General features: G+C 36.0%; 1 protein-coding gene across 4 annotated transcripts in view; it reads left to right on the forward strand.

The window, feature by feature from the left end:
* The window catches only part of STPG2 (sperm tail PG-rich repeat containing 2), a 636117-nt gene that overhangs the window by 11602 nt on the left and 604239 nt on the right, over positions 1–20276 (forward strand). For 2 of the 4 annotated variants that reach the window (XM_059887727.1, XM_024993522.2), the window contains exons 2-4: positions 700–812; positions 7917–8075; positions 9956–10117. In XM_059887727.1, coding sequence (XP_059743710.1) covers positions 700–812; positions 7917–8075; positions 9956–10117 — 434 coding nt within the window. Of the gene's footprint in view, positions 1–699; positions 813–7916; positions 8076–9955; positions 10118–20276 lie in introns of those variants that run through there. The other 2 variants (XM_059887728.1, XM_059887729.1) reach the window with 2 other exon arrangements.

Below are 20276 nucleotides of genomic sequence, written 5' to 3' on the forward strand. Positions count from 1 at the left end.
CCTGGTGGGCTACTGTCTATGGGGTCGCACAGAGTCGGACACGACTGAAGCAACTTAGCAGCAGCAGGCTCTCTCTATAAATTCATATATGCTATTTGGTATAATTAATGAAAGTGAAAGTGTTAGTTGCTCAGTCGTGTCCAACTCTTTATGACCCCATGGACTATAGCCTGCCAGGCTCCTCTGTCCATGGCATTTTCCAGGCAAGAATACTGGAGTAGTTTGCCATTTCTTTCTCCAGGGTATCTTCTCGACTCAGGGATCGAACTCAGGTCTCTTGCATTGTAGGGAGACTCTTAACTGTCTGAACCACCAGGGAAGCTGTATAATTAATAGGTTTCTCCCACATATAAAACTGTGATCTTCTGAGGATGAAAATATTTTATCAGTTAAATAGAACTTCCATTTTCATCCCAACCAAATATGCTTAGAAGAAAAAAAGCTTTTGTTTTCTTTAGGTATTTTTTCTTTCATTTAGTAAGTTCAATTCTATAGGTTCTTAATTTAATATATATTAATATTAATTCCACTCTTACATAGAACTTTTAAAATGCAACAACTTCTGTGGCTAGACATTAGTTCTGATAATATATAGTCTTAGCAGTTGATGTACCAAATGATTTTACATATTTTGAGTGCTTTTTCTCTGAAATCATTAGAATCCTGTCTTATCTGCCAATGATATGATTTTACTTATAGACGGCTATGCACCATTCCTGTCTTTGACTGCCAGGAAAAGTACTTTTACTGTCGTCTCTAACACTGAGAAAGATGTTCCAGGTCCAGGACACTATAATGTTTCAGAAAAGCAGGTAAATTTACAGCAGTCATTATAATTGTCTGAGTTAATAAAAATCATGCTTTCTTCCTCTAATAGACTAATGTGTCACTTGCCATATTATATTTTCCCTTCATATCATTTTCTTTCGCCTTTCAATCTGTATTTTGCAATAGAATAAGAGAAAAAGAAGTGTGTTCAATGGTAATTGTCTGGTGGGTGTTTGTCATTAGTCTATATAACCTATAGGACAAAAGCATTGTCCTTGAGATTTCTGAGTGGGAGAATAGGGCTACTGAATTTATTAAGGCCCATGAAAGTTGTACAGATGGTCAAGATAATGTAGAATAAGAATGACAGCAGGGTGCAGGAATTGGTTTGTGGGCTGTACTCTAAAGCTGTAGCTATGGCCACTGTCCCCTATGTCTGTACTGTCTCAAGAGTCTGGACCAGAAAATCTTCAATGGTTCATTTATGTTCAGAAATAATGTTTTAATTCCAGTATTTTCATAATCATTAACATCCAGTTTTACCCTTTTCACATACATTTTGCAGTCATAGTAAGTCCTACTTGACCCAAGCAGACCTATATCTCCCCTGTTAGAGGCCCAGATCCAATCGCTGATGTCTTAATTTTTGATTAGACTTTTTAATAGCAATGTTTTCTACCAGTTATGGGGTTTTGGTTGCAAGCAATCAAATGAATTTTTAAGACAGATACTAGGTTTCTAATAAATTTGTAGGTAAGATACTTGGTTGGCTCATGGACTTGAAGGAAGAATTGTTCAAACAGGTCTTGCTGCTGCTGCTAAGTCACTTCAGTCGTGTCTGACTCTGTGTAACCCCATAGACGGCAGTCCACCAGGCTCCCCCGTCCCTGGTATTCTCCAGGCAAAAACACTGGAGTGGGTTGCCAGTTCCTTCTCCAATGCATGAAAGTGAAAAGTGAAAGTGAAGTTGCTCAGTCATGTCCAACCCTCAGCGACCCCATGGACTGCAGCTTACCAGGCTCCTCCATCCATGGGATTTTCCAGGCAAGAGTACTGGAGTGGGGTGCCATTGCCAAGAAGGATAAAATGAAAGTGAAAGCTGTTCAGTCGTGTCTGACTCTTTGCGACCCCATAGACAATAGCCTGCCAGGCTCCTCTGTCCATGGAATTCTCCAGGCCAGAATACTGGAGTGGGTAGCCGTTGCGTTCTCCAGGGGATCTTCCCCAACCAGGGATCAAACCCAGGCCTTCCGCATTGTAGGCAGATTTTTTACCAGCTGAGCCACCAAAGAAGCAGTAAAGAAGGATAAGACTAAGACAATTCCAGGCATTTCAGTAGTAAGAACTTCTGCATTATTCAGTGGCAAACTTCCATTCAGTTCAGTTCAGTTCAGTTGCTCAGTCGTGTCTGACTCTTTGCGACCCCATGAATCGCAGCATGCCAGGCCTCCCTGTCCATCACCAACTCCGGGAGTTCACTCAGACTCACGTCCGTCAAGTCAGTGATGCCATCTAGCCATCTCATCTTCTGTCGTCCCCTTCTCCTCCTGGCCCCAATCCCTCCCAGCATCAGAGTCTTTTCCAATGAGTCAACTCTTCGCATGAGGTGGCCAAAGTACTGGAGTTTCAGCTTTAGCATCATTCCTTCCAAAGAAATCCCAGGTCTGATCTCCTTCAGAATGGACTGGTTGGATCTCCTTGTAGTCCAAGGGACTCTCAAGAGTCTTCTCCAACACCACAGTACAAAAGCATCAATTCTTCGGCGCTCAGCCTTCTTCACAGTCCAACTCTCACATCCATACATGACCACTGGAAAAACCATAGCCTTGACTAGATGGACCTTTGTTGGCAAAGTAATGTCTCTGCTTTTGAATATGCTATCTAGGTTGGACATAACTTTCCTTCCAAGGAGTAAGCGTCTTTTAATTTCATGGCTGCAGTCACCATCTGCAGTGATTTTGGAGCCCCCCAAAGTAAAGTCTGACACTGTTTCCACTGTTTCCCCATCTATTTGCCATGAAGTGATGGGACCGGATGCCATGATCTTCGTTTTCTGAATGTTGTGCTTTAAGCCAACTTTTTCACTCTCTACTTTCACGTTCATCAAGAGGCTTTTTAGTTCCTCTTCACTTTCTGCCATAAGGGTGGTGTCATCTGCATATCTGAGGTTATTGATATTTCTCCCAGCAATCTTGATTCCAGCTTGTGTTTCTTCCAGTCCAGAGTTTCTCATGATGTACTCTGCATATAAGTTAAATAAGCAGGGTGACAATATACAGCCTTGACATACTCCTTTTCCTATTTGGAACCAGTCTGTTGTTACATGTCCAATTCTAACTGTTGCTTCCTGACCTGCATACAGATTTCTCAAGAGGCAGATCAGGTGGTCTGGTATGCCCATCTCTTTTAGAATTTTCCATGGTTTATTGTGATCCACATAGTCAAAGGCTTTGGCATAGTCAATAAAGCAGAAATAGATGTTTTTCTGAAACTCTCTTGCTTTTTCCATGATCCAACGGATGTTGGCAATTAGATCTCTGGTTCCTCTGCCTTTTGTAAAACCAGCTTGAACATCAGGAAATTCACGCTTCACATATTGCTGAAGCCTGGCTTGGAGAATTTTGAGTATTGCTTTACTAGCATGTGAGATTAGATAATGTAATTCCATAAATTCCTTCCACTTTTTTTTTTTTTAAAATGTCTGACAACACTAAAGATAAAATTCTCAGTAGGGAAAATCTGGTCTGGTTTTATTATGGACCCACACCTGTGATTCCTAGGTCAGGGATTCCTGTGTTTGGAAGTTCTTTTTAAAACACAAAATACAGTAGGTTTGATTATCCCAAGAGTGGTAAATATGCTATTTTGAGCAAATAATGGAAGGGATGCTGGACAGAGAAAAGCAATAGATTTCCATTACGTTTCATGCTTTGATTGCCTAGTTCTCCTCTCTCTAATGCACACGACATATACACACTTCTTCCTATATATGTAGTTTTAAAAGTTCAGTTATTTTATGTATATTTTAATTAGTGTTTTGCTACTACCTGTAAAGATGATATTATAATGTCACTGCTAAATGAATCCTGGATCTTTAGATTAAGACTGCTTCTTGTTCTTGATATTCCTGTTTCATTATTCTGCAGTTTATAGATTTGATGGTAAATATAACATGAGCTTTTATAAAGAAGTGGTTGGGAGTGTGGGCTCTGGAGCTAGACTACCTAGACTCAAAATCTGTCTCTGCTTACTAGCTGTGAGACTTAATCTTAACCGCTTAGTCTCTTCAGGCCTTTGTTTCTTCGTCTATTAAGTAGCGGCAGTAATTTGGTAGGCTTTTTTTCCCTAAGGATTAAATATATTAATAAGCATTTAGAATAGTACCTAAAAGTACTGAAGGTTGGCCTTCAGTAAATTTTAACAATTATTAGTGTTGCCATTTTACAATAGAAAGGAGAAAGTAATAGAGGGAAAATTAAAAAAAAAAGTGACGTATGAAGCAAGGAAATATAGGTAAGGACCTGTTCTGTTTCTGTAACTGAACAAAAGGCTATAGCTTAAGATTTTTCTGTTACTCATTCCATGTTCCTTTAACACGAACTTTATCTGGTGGAGTTCTAAGCCTAGTGAGATGAATAGACTTCAGATCTAAGGTATCTGAGTTCTTGGTTCTTAGGCTTGCTTTTTGTCCTTTAAATAAACTTGCTCTTAGCATTTTCACCGACAGTTAGAAGGCTCTGCAGGGTGTCCCATCTTCCATCCTACCACACTCCTGGTACTCTTTAGTCCTGTTTTTCTGTCCTAGTCAGCACAGAAAATTAATTTCCCCTGTCAATACACAAACCTCCTTGTTTTGTTTTCTGCTTGGTAGGAAAGAACGTTAATGATCACTTTGGTGGTTTCAACTTCCACTTCAGGGGAACATGTCTTGCTTTTCCACGAACTCTTAAAATTTCCAGAAAACTAGAGCCTAGAGCACAAAAAGCAAAACATTAAATAGTGGGACATTAGATGTAGTCACTAGAAGTGTCACTCCTGCTTCCACTCCCTGGCTTACAGACCAGACCAGCATGGGTCTATGGGCTTGCTGGTTCTGACAGTATTTCCCTCATTAAGCCTGTTATGTAATTGTAGTATTCAAAGAGGGAAATACAGTAAAAATACATAATATATAGGTTTCAAACTTGTCAAATGTGATAGTTATCAGGATGTTGGAGTGTTACTTTAAAACTGATTTTAGTCAATTCTCTTGTAAAGTAATATAAAGTACAATTTAAGTAAAATTTTATTTTATTCCCAATTGGGTACATTTCTTGGATTTCAAGAGTAAGAAATAAGGAAGTGTGCTTTTTTGTGAAATGGGTGATCTAAGAAAAAGTTCTAGTATTCTCTACTTTTATCCTTAAAACTATAAGCAAATGCCTGGAAAATATTGATTTCCTTGCTTTAAAAAATGATTTATTACTTATTTACACAGTTGCTATTAAGTTTTAGAGTTTTAAGTTAAATTCTTGTAGAACTTTTAGAAGTTCAAGAAGCGTGAATTTATCATACTATTTGAAAAATAAAAGTCATTTCATTTTAAACAACAATAGGAAACATGTTTGTAATGTGACATAGGTTACATGTTATGTAAATAATATATTAGATAATAAAGGAGTAATCTTACTGGAAATTAATGGGTATATTTGGTAATTTATTTTTATACTTTTCTTTTGGAAGCATAGATTGAAATGTTGCTTTCTATGGGCAGTTAGTAAATATCATTTGAAGACTTCAAATGAAATGTTAAAAAACCCAAAATGTGGGTTGTATTTGTGAGGGCCTGCCTCCACTGCTAAATGTAGCAATAGAATACTTGTAGAAAAGCTGAAGCTTTTATGAAGGCAGAAGATTTAGGAGTTGAAATTTTTTCCCCCTATTTGGTCTTCTCTGTTTCTCTCTTCCTCTTATGGTCATTTCACTTTGGCTATGGTTGTGATGATTATTCTAAAGTTGGAGGTGGGGCATAATTTTTGCCTTTATAGCTCTTGGCCAGTTATAGGCAAAGCCGTTTCCTTTAGCATATCTGAAGTATGTAAATTTTTTTCAAGAGGAAAAGAAAAGTAGCAAAGAACATAAAGGACATTTGCTTTGTAGAAAAGAACACAAAGAAAATTAAGAAAATAAAAGAAGCAGAAGAAATAAATTTACAAAGTGCAATTCTGATCCTTTGATAATTAACCTATTAAGTCACATACTTTGTTTTGTTCATATCCTATTTCCTAGGATGATTCCCATTCCAAAAATTCAGTACAAATTTCACTGTTTTCTGGTTGTCTTCTAGCATTAGACCTGTTTCTGCAAGGTAGATACCATTTCCTTCCTTCCTACATGAGAATGGCCCTGGAGAAGGAACTGGTAACCCACTCCAATATTCTTGCCTGGAGAATCACATGGACAGAGGAGTCTGGTGGTGTAGAGTCCGTGGGGCTGCAAAGAGTCGAACGTAATTGAGTGACTAACACACACACACACACACACACACACACAGAAGAATGGTTCTAGATATGGGGATCTATTTCCCGTGCTTATATAGTTTATGTCTTATTTTTCATTAACTAGGCCTAGTAAGAGATCTCCAAATTTGGTTTTATTTTTGATTGAAGAGATATACCTCATTAGAGCTGAATGATAGGCTATCATGTGTGATACAGTGCATAGGTTCACACTTTAGATGAGACTGTGCCTCCTATAGTGTTGAGAGATTGCTGACAATATAATAATTCATCACATAACCATAGCACATAGACAAAGCATAGTTCTCAAGAAAGACTAAGACCGCTTTCTCACACGTGTTTATATAAAATGTATTATTACTTGGTAATATGATTTTGACTCAGTTATCTGATGTATGGAAGTTCCCTTTGTAAACTCTTGTGAAATTTGTAGAATTGGTAGTTATGAATAATATGAAACATACCCTGGTTAATTTGTATGCAGTTAAAAAAATCAGATTAGAGCTATCTAAACTTCTGTTGAAGTATTCAATATAAATTCAAATTCAGTTTGAAATGTCAGATCTTAGAGACTATACTAATGGCTGTCAAAGAATGAAAATTTGGAGATCTTCTCTTCATATGATTTTATATTTTAATTTAACTTATTAAATTTTTTACAAAATCATTAATGTCTACCGTTATAGATCCAAATTCTTTAAACATAGGAATTGTGATTTTATTAAATCAGTAATCAAGTAGTGAATTGAGTATCTAAGAATAATTTGACTCTTTTTTTTTACCAAAAGAACTCTTTTGTGTATTTCTTAAACTCTGAATAAAGCCTAATAAGGTACAAACTAGAGATATGCTCAGTCAATAGTGATTGTGAACAACTGACATGAACACATCGTGTGAAAAAGTCTGTTGGTAAATTAATAACTTAAAAAAACATATCTGATCAATCAGATGCCAACAACTATGAATATGAATCATCTTTGAAATGACTGATCTGTGACTGTTTATTGAAACTAGTATGATGGAATTTTATTTGAATTAGCTGGCTTTTAGCCAGTTGATAACTTTCTGATTCTAGAGAATCCAGATATGTGACATGGAGAGTCCTGGAAGGAATCTTCCAGGACTCTCCCTTCAATAAACAGTGTTTAGAACTAATCTGAGCATAAAACCAAACTGTTGCCAGTAAAACTGCATAAACATCCCTGGAAATGTCCAAAGTGTTATTCATGAAAATAATTAATCCTAAACAAGATTGGAAGGCTTTCTTCCCCCCTGCAGTATGAGCATTTAATCTCATTTCAGAGGTTTAAATTCTCCAGAGACCTATAAACAAACATGCACTCTTTATTCTTGCTCCATAACTTTGGAGATTCCTTTATCTTTGACATCTGTTTTAAAACTGAGTGTTGCATTCTTTTTGAGTGTTCAAAGTACAGCAAATTTTAGTTTGAGTTTGCCATTAAAACTGACAGCTGTATTGTCATCCTTTCTTATTAATGTCTCATTAGAGAACTGTCTTCAGTCAAGAGCCTTAACTTTCTCAGGCTGAGTTTTAAAACTAATAATGTTCATATTAATATGTAATATTTATCAAATAGATATTGATTTAAAAGTGTTTCTTTTAATTCATGTTTTTCCTGTCCAATTTAGTGTAATATAAAAGGAGGCCAAAGTCTACAAAACCGGGAAAAGCGTTTTAAGAAGTTTATTTCAGATGGTCCAGGGCCAGCAAGCTATGATCGATCTTATCCTGGAACATTGGCTGTCGTGAACAGGAAAACTCTAGAGGCTAAAGAGCGTCTTCAGTCAGTATGTTGCTATTTTGATTTCTGTTCCTAATTACTTTTTTTTAAAGTTAAAATAATGTAGAAATGGTATAATGTTTTATGTGATAAGTACATTTAAAAAACCTTATGGTGATAATTATCTGGTTTATTAGTATCCATATGTAGTTCATAATTAAATGAATACTCTGTTTACAAATTTTAGTTTTTTACCTGTATTAACATTTGACTTCATTTTTGCTTTTGATAAAAGTCTAATCTCTTCCAGTGTCTGAGGTGAACAAGAAGTAAAGGAGATTTTAAAAGTTGCCATAGTGATTTACATCTGTATATAGAGGTGTGTTAAGTACTGTTAATAATATAGTGAAAATTGAAACATGACTCCTGAAATAAATAAGCTTAAAATTTAGGTGAGAGAGAAATATATAGATCATTAATAATATAAGATGAAATATGACAGATGCTAAGTGAATGATCATGTGATTAAGTGCCATAGGAATTTAAAGGAAGACTGATGTATTATGGGAAAGCATAGTTTGGAGATGGTTTATAGCAGAGGTTTGTTTTGAAGCATAGGATTGCAATATCCTCTCCAGAGGATCAGTATATTTTTAATAAGTAAATTTTCAGATGACTAAATCATTTAAATGCCAGTATTTTATTTGATATTCTTATACCAGATGTGTGTGTTAGTTGCTCAGTCTTATCTGACTCTTAGTGACCCCATGGACTGTAGCCTGCCAGGCTCCTCTGTACATAGAATTCTCCAGGCAAGAATACTGAAGTGGGCTGCCATTCCCTTCTCCATTGGATCTTCCCAATGCAGGGATTGAACACAGGTTTCCTGCATTGCAGGTGAATTCTTTACCATCTGAGCCACCAGAGAGGCCCTATATTTATACTAATATTTCTAATATATGTTACTCCTTCTTGTTTTTATTTAAATTATAAAATAGTTTACATTAAAGGAAATTCTGAAAAAACAGATAATCACCTGAAAACTTCTGACTCTTAACACTGATAATTCTGTTAATTTTTTTAGTGTTAAACTATGACTTTATTGTAGTTGTTCTTTCGTCACTAAGTTGTGTTTGACTCTTTTGTGTCCCCATGAACTGTATGTAGCCCGCCAGGTTCCTCTGTTCATGGGATTTTCCAGGCAGGAATACTGGAAAGTGTTGCCATTTCCTTCTCCGGGGGATCTTCCTCACCCAGGGATTGAACCCCCATCTCCTTCATTGGCAAGTGTGTTCTTTATCACTGAGCCATCTGGGAAGCCATATGACTTTATACACTGACATATAATATTACATAATTTAAATAGCTATAGTCAAAAATTTAATTTTAATTTATATTTTTGATTTCCATTTAACGTTATATCAGATATTTTCCTTGCTACATAGTCTGCAAAATTAGGATTTTTATATAGGGCACTGGTAAGATGATTTACCTGGGAAGGAATGAAGCCAGGAAATGTTACAGAAAAATGTAAAGTTTGTTTTGGCCTGGCAGATACTATTATTGCATAGCAATTCCACTTGGAATTGCTGATTGTTGATGTGACTGTAGAAATTAATGCCCATTTTTGAAATCACTAATACTTGCTTTACTAATCAAGATAAAAAACAGCCAAGTGAGAGAGATTCCTTACCTCTAATAGTGGCTTAAACAGTAGTTTGGTTTGTATTATGGTTATGTTACTATTTAATAATAGTTTGATTAAATTTTGGTTTATATTATGAAGACTTGAATTCACTCTTTTAAATTACTTTTACAGACATTTTTGATTTATATTGTAAAACTCATGAGGTCAATATTTAATAGTTGTCTGTTGTAAATTTTAATATTTTATTATTCATTCCTTCTCTTGTCTTTGAGTAAATAGTATCATTTTTTTTTTAACAGAAAATGTCAAGGGCACTTACAGTTTCCAGAAGTGTTTATGTTCCTTCAATTCCTTTTGGACGGTCATACGGTTATGATATTAATGAGGATGACAGTATTGTAAAACATTTACCACCTGCCGGTGACAGCACCCTAGGTCCAGCATACTATAAGCCTCAAATTGTAAGTATAGTACATTTCACATTGACAGTTGGAAGACCATTTATGATTTTGCATGTTTTAGTTAAGGTAACGCTAATTGCATAACAAATAGACCCCCAAATCTCACTGACTTAATACAGTAGAAATTCTTTTTCTTTCTCATTCATATGGGCATTTCTTGTTGATAAGAGACTTTCCTCCACGTATAGATTCAGGAACACAGGCTTATTCCATTCATGTTACTGTCATCTCCAAGGGTCTTGGTGTCATATGCATCCATCCTGCAGAAGGGAAAGAGGATAAAGAACGGCTAGTGGGTTTCTTTCTAGGCTAGGCCTGGGAGTTCGGGGCACACCGAACTTTGTATTACGTTTGTATACCTCATAATATAAAGGTATAATATAAACTGCCAAGGAGTCTGGGAAGTATAGTCTAGCTATATTCCAGAAAAAGAGGAAGTAGGTTTAACTTACTAAAGTCTTCTGCTGCATTGTGTAAGCATATGCAATACATAGGTATTCTTTTCCTGAATTTGAAAGGGAAAAAGCATTTTATTTATAAAATAATTTGTTTTTAAAAAATATTTGTCTGTACCATGTGGTGGCATGTGGGATCTTTATTTGTGTCATGTGGGATCTAGTTACCTGACCAGGGATTGTACTGAGGCCCCCCTACCTTGGGGCTGTGGAGTCTCAGCCACTGGACTACCACGGAAGTCCTATGACAGAATTTGAATCTAATAAGCATTATTTATTTCATAAGTGATCATTAAAAAAGATAAGGAGTCTCTCTCTGATTTAAAATATCAAACATAATACAGCAGATCCATCTTATCCAGGTTTTAAATTTCAAATGAGCAAAAACTTCATTCAGTCAGTTGAAATGTATGCATTATCCATGAATATAGATATGTCTGGTTTTACTTCATTACAAGACTGAAGCACATTGTGCTTTGAATCTGTTGTATTTTTATACTTTTATGGGATCTGGAAGAAGTAATCCTAGTGAGGAAAATGGCAAATTTAGGGTACAGTTAAGGAGAGGCTGAAGAGACATCTTGGGCAAAGAAAAGGTATATTCAGAATTTGGCTTAGCTTTTATTCCCAGTACTCTCTAATGTTTGAACATGTTTCCATTTTTGGGTGTAGACTTAAGCACCTTGTGAAACCATTTAATTTTTGGTAACAGGTATACTGGGGCATTTTAGAGTCTTAGATACTTTGAATTGTTAAGTTTTTATTCCTAAAGTATTTTTATTGTAATTTATATAATTACACATTGACTAGTAAAAACATAAAAACAGATAACCATGTACCTACCATCACATATAATACATAATAAAATTTTATTACACTTCAATTAGCTATATTTTAAAATGTGTGCTTGCTTGCTCAATTGTGTCCAACTCTTTATGACCCCATGGACTGTAGCCCACCAGGTTCCTCTGTCCATGGGGATTCTCCAGGCCAAGAATACTGGAGTGGGTTGCCATGCCATCCTCCGGGGGATCTTCCCAAACCAGGGATGGAACCCAGGTCTCCTGAATTGCAGGCGGATTCTATACTGTCTGAGCCACCAGGGAAGCCCGTATTTTTTAAAAAATATATTATTACAATTATTACCCTGCCCAAGTTCCCTCCCTGCTTTTGTCACCCTTTGCAAAAGTAAACAGTGAATCTTTTAGTTCAGTTCAGTTCAGTTGCTCAATCATGTCTGACTTTTTGCAGCCCCATGGACTGCAGTACGCCAGGCCTCCCTGTCCATCACCATCTCCTGGAGCTTACTAAACTCAGGTCCATCAAGTCAGTAATACCATCAAACCATCTCATCCACTATCGTCCCCTTTTCTTCCCACCTGTAATCATTCCCAGCAGCAGGGTCTTTTCAAATGAGTTAGTTCTTCACATCAGGTAGCCAAAGTATTAGCATTTCAGCTCCAGCGTCAGTCCTTCCAATAAATATTCAGGACGATTTCCTTTAGGGTGGACTGGTTGGACCTCCTTGCAGTCCAAGGGACTCTCAAAAGTCTTCTCCAACACCACAGTTCAAAAGCATCAATTCTTCAGTGCCCAACTTTGTTTATAGTCCAACTCTCACATCCATACATGACTACTGGAAAAACCAAAACTTTAACTAGATGGACCTTTGTTGGCAAAGTAATGTCTCTGCTTTTGAATATGCTGTCTAGGTTGGTCATAACTTTTCTTCCTAGGTGGAAGCGTCTTTTAATTTCATGGCTGCAGTCACCATCTGCAGTGATTTTGGAGCCCCAGAAAATAATGTCTGTCACTGTTTCCATTGTTTCCCTGTCTAGTTGCCATGAAGTGATGGGACCAGATGCTGTGATCTTAGTTTTCTGAATGTTGAGTTTTAAGCCAACTTTTTCACTCTCCTCTTTCACTTTCATCAAAAGGCTCTTTAGTTCCTCTTCACTTTCTGCCATAAGGGTGGTGTCATCTGCATATTTGAGGTTATTGAGATTTCTCCCTGCTTGTGCTTCATCCAGCCCAGCATTGTGCCTGGTGTACAATATATAAATTAAATGTGTATGGTGTACTGCATATAAATTAAATTAGCAGGGTGATAATATACAGCCTTGACATACTCCTTTCGCAATTTGGAACCAGTCTGTTGTTCCATGTCCAGTTCTAACTGTTGCTTCTTGACCTGCATGAAGATTTATAAGAAGCAGGTCAGGTGGTCTGGTATTCCCATCTCTTAAAGAATTTTCCACAGTTTGTTGTGATCCACACAGTCAAAGGCTTTGGCATAGTCAATAAAGCAGAAGTAGATGTTTTTCTGGAACTTTCTCGCTTTTTTGATGATCCATCAGATGTTGGCAATTTGATCTCTGGTTCCTCTGCCTTTTCTATATCCAGCTGTAACATCTGGAAGTTCACGGTTCATGTCCTGTTGAAGCCTGGCTTGGAGAACTTGGAGCATTGCTTTGCTAGTGTGTGAGATGAGTGCCATTGTGTGGTAGTTTGAGCATTCTTTGGCATTGCCTTTCTTTGGGATTGGAATGAAAACTGATCTTTTCCAGTGGCCACTGTTGAGTTTTCCAAATTTGCTGGCGGATTGAGTGCAGCACTTTCACAGCATCATCTTTTAGGATTTGAAATAGCTCAACTGGAATTCCATCACCTCCACTAGCTTTGTTTGTAGTGATGCCTCCTAAGGCCCACTGAACTTCACATTCCAGGATGTTTAGCTCTAGGTGAGCTCATGATGGAGTGATCACACCATCATGGTTATCTGGGTTGTGAAGATCTTTTATGTATAGTTCTTCTGTGTATTCTTGCCACTTCTTCTTAATATCTTCTGCTTCTGTTAGGTCCATACCATTTCTGTCCTTTATTGAGCCCATCTTTGTGTGAAATGTTCCCATGGTATCTTTAATTTTCTTGAAGAGATCTCTAGTCTTTCCCATTCTGTTGTTTTCCTCTATTTCTTTGCATTAATCACTGAGGAAGGCTTTCTTATCTCTCCTTGCTATTCTTTGGAACTCTGTATTCAAGTGGGTATATCTTTCCTTTTCTCCTTTGCCTTTCACTTCCCTTCATTTCACAGCTATTTGTAAGGTCTCCTCAGACTACCATTTTGCCTTTTTGCATTTCTTTTTCTTGGGATGGTCTTGATCACTGCTTCCTGTACAATGTCACGAACCTCTGTCCATAGTTCTTCAGGCACTCTGTCTATCAGCTCTAATCCCTTGAATCTATTTGTCACTTCCACTGTATAAGTGTAAAGGATTTTATTTAGGTCATGCTTGAATGGTGGCTCAGATGGCAAAGCATCTGCTTGCAGTGCAGGAGACCTGGCTTCAATCCCTGGGTTTGGAAGATCCCTGCAGAAGGAAATGGCAACCCACTCCAGTACTCTTGCCTGGAAAATTCCATGGATGGGGGAGTCTGATAGGCTACAGTCTATGGGGTCGCAAAGAGTCAGACACAACTGAGCGACTTCATTTTGAATGGTCTAGTGATGTTCCCTACTTTCTTCAATTTAAGTCTGAATTTGGCAATAGGAGTTCATGATCTAAGCCACAGTCAGCTCCTGGACTTGTTTTTGCTAACTGTAGAGAGCTTCTCCATCTTTGGTTGCAAAGAGTATAATCCATCTCATTTTGGCATTGACCGTCTGATGATATCCATGTGTAGAGTGTTCTCTTGTGTTGTTCAAAGTGGGTGTTTCCTATGACCAGTGCTTTCTCTTGGCAAAACTCTGTTAGCCTTGCCCTGCTTCATTCTGTAGTCCAAGGCCAAACTTGCCTGTTACTCCAGGTGTTTCTTGACTTCCTACTTTTGCATTGCAGTCCCCTATAATGAAAAGGACATCTTTTTTGGGTGTTAATTCTAGAAGGTCTTGTAGGTCTTCATAGAACCGTTCAACTTCAACTTCTTCAGCATTAGTGTTTGGGGCATAGACTTGGATTACTGTGCTATTGAATGGTTTGACTTGGAAACGAACAGAGATCATTCTGTCATTTTTAAGATTGCATCCAAGTACTGCATTTTGGATTCTTTTGTTGACTATGATGGCTACTCTGTTTCTTCTAAGGGATTCTTGCCCACCATAGTAGATATAGTGGTCATCTGAGTTAAATTCACCCATTGCAGTCCATTTTAGTTTACTGATTCCTAAAATGTTGATGTTCACTCTTGCCATCTCCTGTTTGACCACTTCCAATTTGCCTTGATTCATGGATCTAACATTCCAGGTTCCTAAGCAATATTGCTCTTTTCAACATCAGGCTTTACTTCCATCATCAGTCACATCCACAACTGGGTGTTGTTTTTTTCTTTGGCTCCTTCTCTTCATTCTTTCTGGAGTTATTCTCCACAGATCTCCAGTAGCGTATTGGGCACCTACCAACCTGGGGAGTTCATCTTTCACTGTCCTATCTTTTTGCCTTTTCATACTGTTCATGGGGTTCAAGGCAAGAATACTGAAGTGGTTTGCCATTCCCTTCTCCAGTGGACCATGTTTTGAATCTTTACTACATTTAAATAACAAATATTGTTGTAAATGGTATCATCTGGTATGTAGATTGCTTCCTATTTCACTTAATGCTGTATTTTCTAGATTTAACTATATCAATATATTTTATCTATTTTATTCATTGTTCCCAGTTAGTGAATTTCTTTTTAAAAAAAAAATTTATATGTTGAAAAAATTTAAGATTGGGAGAAAAGTAACAAGAATAATACAAGTAATTACTATATACTTTTCACTTAGATCCTGCAGTTAACACTTTATTACATTTTCTTTGTCATTTCCTCCATATTTATTTCTATCCGTATTTTCATTAAGCAATTTGAGAGTACTGCATTTCAAACATTATGCCCCTTTATACCTAAATACATTAATGTAGAATTTCTAAGAACAAGAATCTCTATTATGAGCACAATAATGATCAAAATCGGAAAAATTTCATTCATATAATGCTATCATCTAATCTATAAGTATTTCTAAAGTATTGCTAATTATCTCAATGAAGTTCTTTAAAAATGAGTTTTAGTCTAGAGTCTTAATCTAGTATTATAAGCCACATTTAGTTGTGTCTCCTTAGATTCCTTTAATTGGGAACAGTTCTTCAGTCTTTCGTTGTGTTTTGTAGTCTTGACTTTTTAAAGAGTACGGAGTGTTTATTTTGTAGAATATGTTTCCATTGTGGATTTGTGTATGTTTTATCATGATTAGGATAAGTTTATCTTTTTGGCTGGAATGAAAGTGATGTATCAGTGTATCACATAAAGAGGGATAGGATGTTTACTTATCTGGTAATTGGTGATGTTAACTTGAGGGGGTGTCTTCTAGTTTTATCTACTGTAAAGTTACTATTTTTAAAAATTATAAATATTTTGGAAAAATTACTTTAAGAATGAATATATATGCTGTTCCTTATCAAACTCTCACCTATTTAACATCCATTGATGATGCCTGAATCAATTTTATTATGGTATTTATTAAATTATGGTTTTCTAATTCTATATTTTCTTTTAACATTTTTTGTTGGCATTTTAAAGAATGGCTTTATGTTCTTTCTCTTTTATGTATTTATATCAGTATGGGTTCTTAAATTCCTGTTTTACTCCAAAGGTTATAATTTACTGCTCTCACTTTTTATTTTGAAGTTAAAATTATCTAATGTTTGACCCTTGGGAGCTCTTTAAATCTGCTTATTGTGTTTTTGACATTCATTGAGCATTTCTTTATTTTATGGCACAATAAAATGCACCAGACCCATTTTGTTTTTTCCCTGCCCCAGTTGTTCAAATCAGTCATTTCCTCAAGGAACCCGACTTTTTTAGTAGAGAATAATATTTCAAAACAATATCAGTACACTAGGTATGTTTAGGATATCATTCCTTCTAGGCCATCTCAATGGACAGAGTTATAAATCTGTACTTTTTATTACTTATTAAAAACTTTGAGCTTATATTGATCTGATTCCAGTTCAATGCCGCATGTTTATTCCAGTATCTCCTTTGCCATATTTGATCTCCCTTCTCTCACATAACCTGGCTCACACTGTTCTCAGTATAGTTACTTATTTGCTTAATCTTGTAAAAGACTGAAAATGGTTTCAGGATTGAAAACCATTTTGAGACTGGAGAAGGTACAAAGTTCTTACCTCTATGTGACCATGCGGTTCTATACAAGTGGGAAGTAAAAGCTCAGACAGACTTATAAACTGCCAACTTGAATGTTCAAGGTGTGTTTTAACACATGCGCACAGCATGTCTGCAAAGGTTGGAGGCTTACTGGAAGGACATTAAAAACCCCTGTCCAGCCATTACCCGGCCAATTAGCTAACCAGACTGACTTTAGTGAACACACATGACAGAGAATGCAGAATTTAGAGAATTATTTCAGGAAAATCATAGAACAAAACAAACAAAAACAGAATTAGGGGCAGGAGGGAGATTCTGATTTTTGATTTTCCTCATTGAATTATCTCAGATGTCTGGTTTACAACATAATTATGAGACATACAAAGAACAAAAAGTGTATGGTCCATATGCAGGAAAAGAAGCAATTGTTAGAAACTGTTCTTGAGGAAGCCAGGATGTTGGACTGGCTATTAGATAAAGTCTTTGTATCAGCTAATTTAAATACAGTCAAATAAGTAAAGGACTTGGGCTTCCCAGGGTGCAGTGGTAAAGCATCTGCCTGCCAATGCAGGAGACACAAGAGACGTCAGTTCAGTCCCTGGGTCGGGAATGTCCCCTGGAGTAGGAAATGGCAACTCACTCCAGTATTCTTGCCTGGAAAATTCCATGTACAGAGGACCCTGGTGGGCCACAGTCCATGGGATTGCAAAAAGTTAGACACAACTGAGCAGCTGAGCACATGAAACATTAAACATACTAACATAAGCATGGTGAGAGTCAAAGAAAGAAAAAGGGCAGAGAGAATATTTGAAGAAATAATAGCTTGGAAACATCCCAAAGTTGATGAAAAATAATCTGCACATACAGGAAGCTCAATGAATTGCAAGTAGTATAAATTCAAAGAGATGCACAGCTAGATATAACACAAAATGTTGAATACCAAAGACAATGAGAAATCTTGAAAGATGCGAGAGACATGACAAGGAATCCCTAAGAAGACTAAGAGCTTACTTATCAGAGAAAATGGAGGCTGGAAGGCAGTGAAGTGATATATTCAAAGTGCTTAAATAAAAATCATTGTTAATCAAGAATTCTATAGTCAGCAGAAAAATTCTTTGAAAATGAAAGCAAAATTAAGATTCCCAGGTAAACAGAAACCTATAGACTTTATTTCTAGTACTGAAGTTCCTCAGGATGAAATGAAAGTTTATTAGATAATAGCTCAAATTCTATTTAAAGAATTAAAATACAAAGGTAAAGGTAAATAGACAAGCTGGTATGATTTTATTTTTGGTTTATAATTCCCCTTTTTTGAAAATTTCTGTTGACTGTGGAACATAATAGAGATACATTATATGTTCAAATACAGATATTCTAAGACCTGTTTATTTTTGGTTTATAATTCCCCTTTTTTGAAAATTTCTGTTGATTGTGGAAAATAATACAGATACATTATATGTTCAAATACAGATACTCTAAGACCTGATAGGTTGCTCCGTAAAACTTACAAAGAACCAACTTACCTCTGGTAAAAAGGAGAGTAAGGATTTTGAGGTTATAGATACGTCTCCTGTTCACACCCTGAGAATCCCCATTTCTTTGTGGCTATGTGGCCTTTTTGTCCCAGGGTTATTTTGCGCCCCCCTCTCTATGCCATACCTGGTTTTCCAGGCCTTGACTGGCCTATCATCCTGTCAGTCATATATAAAGAGTTTTCATCAATAGATAGTGCTATTATCTTAGATATTTGAGTAAGATATGCTTAGAAGAACAATGGAGATAGTTCTGTAAAAATTGCACTGGAATGAATGGCAGTCCTGTGGTCTGATACAAGTATATTCTGCCCAAGGTAAAGGACAATGATGAAACGTAGTGTAATGGAACTGGACTGACTGGGTTTCTTTCTTTGCTTTTCTGCTTAATAGTTACTTGTCTTTGACCAAGTTTCTTCAGCTCTTTATGATGTTTCCTTATCTAATGTATCCTGGGAGAAAACTTTGATCTAATACATTGAAACTATCAATAATATTTCTTTTTCACAATAGTCATTGGTCCGTGGTCTCAGCTTAAACAGTTCTCTAGTCTTAAATCTCAAAATGTTATTCTTGTTTTAAAATTGTATGTTTTATATATGCTATTTCTTTGTTTCAGAATAATATATCATCTATTAAAAGGCTTGAATAATGCCTCCATGCTTTCCTAGATGTATAAAACCTTTTCACATGTGAATAAACATTAACATATAACTTTTGATTTCTTTTTGGTTAAATTCTTATTTATAGAAGAGAAAAATAAGAAAACTTATAATTTTAATAGGTCAAATTTATCTGATGCCATGTCTTAGTAATTACTGAGTCAGTTCAACTTGTATTTATTAGAATAAAAAATCTAGATTGAATTTAAGAAAACATGTTTGTAGAAACATAGATTTACATATAAATTAAATACATAATTGTTAAAATTCAAGAAGATTCAACAAAGCATAGCTGGAGTACCTTAGTAGCTGGAGGCTTAAGTTTCTTGTTTATTCTTGCAAAAAAAAAAAAAAAATAGGTGCCTCACAGACTATTTTCAAATTGATACTGTAGAAATGTTAATTCAAGTATTACCCAAATTTCTGATAATTCTGTATATTTCTTTAGCTGCTTTGTGAGCTTATGCTATATGTGGGCTCAGTTTCCAGATGTAAATATTAATAGAAAATTGAGAAAATAATCCAAGGGATAGGTAATTATTGTGATTATTCACTGAGTCATTGAAATAACATCTGCTGAAGGTATTTTATATACCTTAACTATGGAAGTACCTGTAAAGTTAAAAGCTATATAAGACTCAAGCCACCAAATAATTTTCAGCTATATTTAATCTATAAAGGGAAATTCTGTATGTTATTTTGTATAACATTTTGAATTATAAAACTTGACTTCTTTCTCTTTTTAAAAAGAAGAGCCCAGGGAACTATTGGAAATTTGCTTTTCAGAGGTGGATTTTGAAAGCAGGGTTTTGCAGATAGAATTATGACACTTACATACTTGCTAATAATAACATGTTGGGAACTACCTGTGTGCTGCCACACTGGAGTGCAGTCTATTAGTGTTTGAACTGCTGCACCTTGGGACTTGTAATTCTTCACAAATTCTCTTTCTTCACTTAATTATGGGAAAGACATGAGGAGAAAGTTTCATAGCCGCTTCATTTATTTCACTGTCAGTGAAAGTGGCAGTCAGTAATTCTTCAAGTTATATTACATCATTCACTTAAAATAATGGAGCTCCTTGCTGAGTTTGCTTCAATTAAGTCGTATTTTATTTGCTAATGATTTTACAAGTTAACAATGTCCTTGAAGGACGGTGTTGTCAACACATCTCGACATAAAGAGAATGTGATATAGAACTAAGAGTACGTCAATTTATTCTTTATTTTCTGCCTGTATTTTAAAAAGACTTTTAAAGTAATTTTCCAATTGAACATTTACGTGAGAACTGCAAAGGTTAGTGAATTAAGTAGTTCACGTGGTTTAAATGAAATAAATTTCAGTGTATACACAGGAAAAGGATTTTGCT

This window comes from Bos taurus, chromosome 6 (genome assembly GCF_002263795.3).
Source record: "Bos taurus isolate L1 Dominette 01449 registration number 42190680 breed Hereford chromosome 6, ARS-UCD2.0, whole genome shotgun sequence".
Classification (NCBI taxonomy): Eukaryota; Metazoa; Chordata; class Mammalia; order Artiodactyla; family Bovidae; genus Bos; species Bos taurus.